Genomic DNA, 7,172 nt, shown 5'->3' with positions numbered 1-7,172 from the left:
TGGTCCCTCATCTCGCCTATCAAGTCGAGAGAGTCACAGAGCATCTTGTTGTTGGTGTGAATTGTACTTATCTCGTGTTCGATGGGCAGTATTGCTTCGACCCCGTAGACCAGGGAATATGGGGTTTCTCCGGTAGGCCTTCGTGGACTTGAACGGTAGGCCCATAATACTCCAGGGAGTTCGTCGGCCCATCGTCCTTTTTTGGCTTTGACTTTCTTTTTCAGATTACTAACAATTGTCTTGTTGGTAGCTTATGTGTGTCCGTTTCCTTGCGGGTATCATGGCGTCGAGAAACGTAATGTGATTCCTTCGGTTGTGCAGAAGCGTCAGAACTCTTTTGATATGAATTGGGATCCATTAACCGTGATTATCGCTTGAGGCATTCCGTGTCAACAAATTATGTTTTTTCAAATGAAGTTTTTCACGTCGACATCCCTCGCTGAGACGAATACCTCGGCTTCAACCCATTTGGAAAAATAAGATGTTGTGATTAGGAGGAACTTGAGTCCTCCTGGTGCGTTGGACAGATGACCAACGATGTCCATAGACCATTTCATGAATGGGTATGGGGCGGAGATCGAGGATAGTTCTTCCCCTGGTTGTTTGATATTCGGGACGTGTTTTTGGCATTGATCGCATTTCCGTGAATGTTGTTCACAGTCAGCGACCTTGATTGGCCAAAAATATCATTGATTCTTGATTTTAACGGCTAAAGCTCATCCAGCTGCGTGGTTTCCGCATTCTCCTTCCTGTATTTCGGAAAGGATACGTAAAGATGCATTGAAGGATCTTCGTGGTGATTTTGAAGAGTCATATAGTCATTTACCAATAGTTGGTGAAATGATTAGAGAGAAAAATCCAGATAATCTTGTTATTTTTACATTTTTCGTTTTAAAATAAATTTGTATTTTCAGTTTATTTACACAAATATATCTGTATCTGTAAATATGCTTACATTTACAATGCATTTACAATGCTTAACTGTTATTTACTACATTTCATTGTAAATATCAAAACTATTTACAGTCATCACTTTAAAGAACAAACTGAGTAAAAAATTTCAAGAACAACAAATTTCCAGATTTACAAACCCATACCGAATCAAAATTTACAAACCTATTTCAATCTTTCACTCAAAACTCATTTTCACACATTTAAACGATAGTCATTTCCATTTTCCATATCGTCCCCAAACAATCGAAACCCAAAACTGTAACCCACTTCTCGAAATAAAGCAAATGGTTTTCCGATGAAAAAAATCTCAGAACAACCAAAATTCTTAAAAAAATTTGTCACATGTAAGTAAATCGTCCGTGCATACCTTGTTCTGAGCCGTCGGGTTTGAACACGGCCTTAGTTCTTCAATCGTGGGTCCGATATTCTCCTTAGATTTTGAATCGCCGCTTAGGGTTTTCTCTCGAGATTTTTTTTATTGCGTAAAGATTTGGGTTTGCGTCTGATGGTTGATTTTCCGTGTAAATGATTATCTCTCGATTTGCGCGACTGCAGTTATGACTGAAAATTTGATTTATTTTTTAATTAATGTGCTGAAAATAATGGACGAGAATTGGCTGGCTATAAGAGTCTTTTTCTATCTCGTAAATAAAGTACCCGACTATTTACAGGATATTAACAAAACGTGGGCTATATTACAAAACACTATAGCATATATGGTTATATAGCTTAATAAGCTTAAATTTAAAGTAAAATTGAGTCCATACAAAGTACTAGCGGTCTCGAAGAGAATAGAATAGAAGGGCTAAGTTTTGTTCCTCATAAGCTCTTCAATGTAGACCATAACATCAATACCATGTTTAATAAATGAAGAAAATAAAAACACCCAGAAATGAACTACCACTTTTGAGAGGGATATCCCCAAAATTTCGTATAGACCCAAATCCGTGAATGTGTAATAGAGAGATAGAGAGAACCACTTATAAGAAGGAATTCCAGAGAGAGAGAGAGAGAGAGAGAGAGAGAGAGAGAGAGAGAGAGAGAGAGAGAGCCTGATTTTGTTGTTAAGGCCAAGCTTCAGAGCTCATCATCGAGGCTTGAGAGACGAGGAACATGTCTAAAATGGATTGAGAGAGAGAGAGAGAAGAGGAATCAAGACCAAAAAAAAAATGAGACAAACGGGTTTAAGTGAGAAGGAAAAGGAGCCGAACGGGTTTAAGTGACAAAAAAATGAGACAAAATTAGAGACTTTGAAGAAGCCAAAGAGAAATTGGAATGGTGGACTTCATTAGAAAGGACGGTTACAGTTGTGGAGTGAAGTAGAAGACACGTGGGCTTTGGATTATATTTTTATTATTGTTTTAACAAGAGTTAAGATAAAGAAAATGCAATAGAGTATTAATAGAATTTAAATGGCTCGGCTAAGAAAATTTTAGAAAATATTTCATAGGCTATGATTTTATATTCACCCCAAACATGTAATATGTATATACCGTCTAACGGCTACTTTCATTAGTAATTCCTAAATTATCTTAACTAGACGAACATCATTGGATATTATTATTGATGAAAATTGCTCGGTTTAGATGATTTAAAGACTATTATTGATGAATAAAAAAATTATAGTAGCTAAATGCGATAACAATGAGAAAATTTAGGAACCACACAAGTGCAAAAATCTTAAAATTAAATCCAAAAGCCATATAGTTTCAGAACACGTGCTAACACAAATTTCCATTTATTCATCAAACAAGTGACACACACAAGCACAACATTTTGCATATTAAAGAGTGAACGTACAATTTATTAACGATCATTAATCATCAATAATAATTAACCTTAGAGCACACGTGTCTAATCTCTCCTTCGTAACCGGTCTTGACCTCAATCCCTCCCATCTTGACCATGGCTTTAGAGAACTCATAGTCAAACCTAAACCCTAACAAACCCCTGAGAGTACTCCCGTAGTTCTTGACCATCCGACGCGTGTTGGAGTCTCCCCAGAGCCTCTGGTCGGACTCCAAGACCGCGTTTCCATCGCGGACGTTCTTGAAGAAGCTTGTGTCGAATTTTCTCGGGCTGTCCACGTCCAAATCCACTCTCTTAGACCCGTCGTCGTTCTTAGGACAGGTCGATTTGAGCTGATCCATGAATGACGGGTTTATGGTCGGGTCAGAGTTGCCCGTCGATGTGAAGTTGTAGAGGCGGTACCGGACTAGTGAGCAGCTAGTTTGCCCTATGGTGTGTGCTCCTAATAAAAAAAAAAAGTGGTTACAAATTTTAATGAGTCTCGTACGATGTTGACATGAAGTGCTCTCTATTCTTGTATTCAATGTACGCATGTCTATAGTGTTGCACAGCACTATATCGAATATTGGCAAGGAAAAAAAATGTATGCATAGGGCATATTATATTTCGTGATCAATGTGACATGCCCACTATTTTCACCGGATTTAAAAAAATGTTTATAATAACATGTACATACACACAATAAGCACTTTGTATAAAATATATATAGGTGTCGAATTACGATCTTGGTTTTCTTATAATAATTGTTTTAAAAATTATTGTAGTGATATATTACCTCATACACGTAAATCACTCATTATATGATACCGCTATGCAGCTTATATGTTATTATTATACATGACACTGACAGTACGTAAGCAGGACGGAGTTAAAAACTTAGCGAATATGCTAAAAAAATAGTAATGTAAAACTGTAAATATGACTATATACTTAATGAACTTATAAAATAAAAAAAATGACAAATAAAAAAATGACAAAAAAATGTAGAAAAAAAATAAAAAATCGAGGGTGAGCCTTAACCCCTGATCCAATGTATATACAGGGACGAAGGGAGGTGCAACTGAAGGAGATATATATATAGCCTCTCAATTTTTAATTTTTTTTGTACTTTTTACCACTTTTTTATTTTTATTTTTTTGCACTAAACTTTACAAATTAACCCTCTTGAATTTTTTTCGCGTATTAACCCTCCCTAAATTACAAGAAATATACAGATATATATATATATATATTGATATATATATATATATATATATATATATATATATTGAAAGAGTATGTATCATGTACCGACTAAGGTAACAAGGTCATGGTCATCAAGGCCTTTAGCATCAAATTTTTTTAGCTGTTCGTCTACGGAATCGAAAGGAGATGGCAGATTTGGCAGAACTTGTGACGCCAATGAAACCCTCCCATCCCTTCTTCCCAGCGGAACCGACCACCTTGGACCGTCACTCTGTCATCATCATCCACCAAACATATCATGAAATTACTGAAATTCTGTGAGCAAGAGTGTCTCAAAAACTGTTACTTGCTCCTTAAATTATTGTATGTTGAGAACATACGGAATTGCGGAATAATAAATGACACAATATATCCATGCAGCAGCAAAAATTACAGGCAAAACATAATTACAAATCACAAATTACTTAGCACGTTTTTATTATTTCAACAGAAATATTTAACACTACAGGAAGAAAAATAAAATATATCACTAAAATTTCAAGGCTTGAGGTTCAACAATCTTAATACTCCTGAGTTTTTTTTCATCAATTTCTTCTAAACCAATTTTGTAGAATGACTGTATAGTTAATAATTGCACGCGAAAACCAATAAAATTATGAAAAAGGTCACCATGCAACTTTTAGATAATGTTTACAGTATTAGTTTATATAAATCTTATATTATGATCTTCAACTACGGATTACCAAGTCAACGGCATCACGAGCAGCTAGGGCAAGTATGTCAGCGCAAGAGACAACATTAGGGCACAAATCCTCTAGTTTTGACTTCGCATCTTCAACCATATCAAACCCTTTTAGCCCTATGTTTGGAATAGCTTTTCTTTCAGATGAAGAGCCAGCCAGTAATACCGAACCGTCACAACCCTACAAAGATCATCAGCATATACATAAACCATATTCACAAAAACTAAGTAGGATATATTTTTTGGCTCAAAAAGTAAGATATGATCATATGATGAGAAAGAAAAAAATAAAATAAAATATAAATATAATTACGTACGTTGACAAAGCAGTCATGAAAATGAAGCCGCAGCAACCCGGCTGCGACACCGGGATCTTGACCAAAGTGCGATTCAACCGTTGATCTAACTATGGACTCGACTTTAGGGCATGAAGAGGAATAAAACCCGGTTTTTAGTTGGCCTTTCACAGGCAAACCCATCAACAGAATTATGAAGAGAAAAACCAATCCCATGGCTTTCATCTAGAAAGAGAAAAACTAGAATGATAATGAAAAACAAATAAAGTGAGGTTGCTATATGTTTTTCTAACTCAATACATAAGTCAATGGCATACTATACAATACAATAGTTGGTATTTATAGATATACTATGAAAGGCTAGTGATGACTCATTTGGCTGACACTTGTACGTAGTTATATTTAAAAAAAAAAAAAAAAAATCGATCAGTGGAGATTTGTGGTTGTGGGATCAATTGGGAAATAATTGGTATGGCGGTCTCATCAAATTAAATTTTGTATATTATATTGCTATAGTAAGAGATTTAAAGAGCTGGATTTCACTATGAGTTATTTTGAAATTAAAATTAGGTAATGGTATAAAAGGATCTCACTCTTAGCCACAATTCCTTGGCTTATTGCCTTTCTCCTACCATTTTATGGCTTTTTAATTGTTTCCGTGCTACGTTATTCCTTATTCCTTTGACCCTTTTTTCACATTTACTTCAGAGACGCAAAAATGATCTTGAATTGTGTGTTATCTAGTTACAATTAATTTTGACATGAAACTAATTGAGATTACACAACTGGTTATGAGATGGTTATGCAATAGATTGATATATTGAATAAATAGTTGAACCATTTGTTAGAAGGTGATAAGCTTAATACAATAGGAGTGAAAAAAGTCTCACATGAAAAAGAGAGAGCAATTTTGTGAACTCCAAAAGTGTATAAATATAAGTCCATGGGGTGTATTCTATTCATCCCAGCAAGAAACACTTTAAGCTAAGTGTATATTATAAACACCTCTTCCCGATTTGGATTTATAGTGATTTTGTAGCGGCAAAGTAGATGTAGTTTTCGCATTGAAAGTGAACCACTATAAATCTTTGTGTCCTTTGTTTTCTATTGTTTAATTTCGTTTTCTGTTTGTATTAGGGTTTCATCCCAGCAAGAAACACTTTAAGCTAAGTATATATTATAAACACCTCCCCGATTTGGGTTTATAGTGATTTTGTAGCCGCAAAGTAGATGTAGCTTTCGTATTGAAAGTGAACCACTATAAATCTTTGTGTTCTTTGTTTTCTATTGTTTAATTTCGTTTTCTGTTTGTATTAGGGGTTTCGACGAAGAAATCCCAACACCATTAACTACTTTGTGTTTAACGAATAAAGCAAACAATCAACAAAAAAAAAAAGAATAACGACACAGAGAATTGGTCCTAACTCAATTTAGTGATAAAACACTTAATTTGGAGGGCAGGTAAGACTAGCGGTGAATTAGAGGCCCACGAACTTAGGTTTGAAAACTACCTCTCAATCTAAGCATGCACTTAATATGCATCTTACCACTCAATCCAAGCACTTAATATGCATTATCTTCGGCATTAAAAATGATCTTGAACTGTGTTATCTAGTTACAATTAATTTTGACATGAAACTAATTGAAATTACATAACTGGTTATGAGATGGTTGTGTAATACATTGATTGAATAACAAGTTGAAACATTAATTACTTTGTGTTTAATGAATAAAGCAAACAATCAACAAAGCAAAAAAATAATAACGACACAGAGAATTGGTAATCTGAATCCTAACTCAATTTAGTGACAAAGCACTTAATTTTGAGGGCAGGTAAAACCGACGGCAAATTAGATAATCAAGAACTTAGGTTTGAAAACTACTTCTCAAATTGTTGTCTCCTCTGATCTCTGATTAATTGCAGTCTAAGCTCTTTTTAGATCTGAAATCCATCACTTCCATGCAATACTCTCCCGACGATGGTCAGCAAAGTCGCAAACACACTTTACAAACAAATCTCTGCCAGAGCATTACGCACATAGTAAATGAAGGTAATATTCTCACACTAGCATCGATGAAAATCTCAAAGAACACAAAAGAATGAGTATGAGATAAGTTGGATATATATGACTAAAAATACTCGTTAACATCATTCAAAAACCTAGGTGAGTATTAGAATGTCTCAC

The 7,172-nt window shown here is 35.0% G+C and overlaps 1 protein-coding gene across 1 annotated transcript; it reads right to left on the bottom strand.

The window, feature by feature from the left end:
* Window positions 1-2,631: 2,631 nt before the first annotated feature.
* Window positions 2,632-5,280, bottom strand: LOC149397989 (peroxidase superfamily protein). Its single transcript, XM_089615139.1, has 4 exons — window positions 5,008-5,280; window positions 4,692-4,871; window positions 4,054-4,219; window positions 2,632-3,205 (listed from the first exon to the last, which is right to left on the bottom strand). Exons 1-4 carry the CDS (start codon window positions 5,209-5,211, stop codon window positions 2,778-2,780), a joined length of 978 nt encoding a protein of 325 aa, XP_089471265.1. The 5' UTR covers window positions 5,212-5,280; the 3' UTR covers window positions 2,632-2,777.
* Between the last annotated feature and the right edge of the window lie 1,892 nt (window positions 5,281-7,172).

This window comes from Urtica dioica, chromosome 5 (assembly GCF_054948205.1).
Source record: "Urtica dioica subsp. dioica isolate 48M chromosome 5, U.dioica_male_clone48M_v1_H2, whole genome shotgun sequence".
In the NCBI taxonomy this organism is placed as follows: domain Eukaryota; kingdom Viridiplantae; phylum Streptophyta; class Magnoliopsida; order Rosales; family Urticaceae; genus Urtica; species Urtica dioica.
This window is presented reverse-complemented; position numbering and strand designations above follow the sequence as displayed.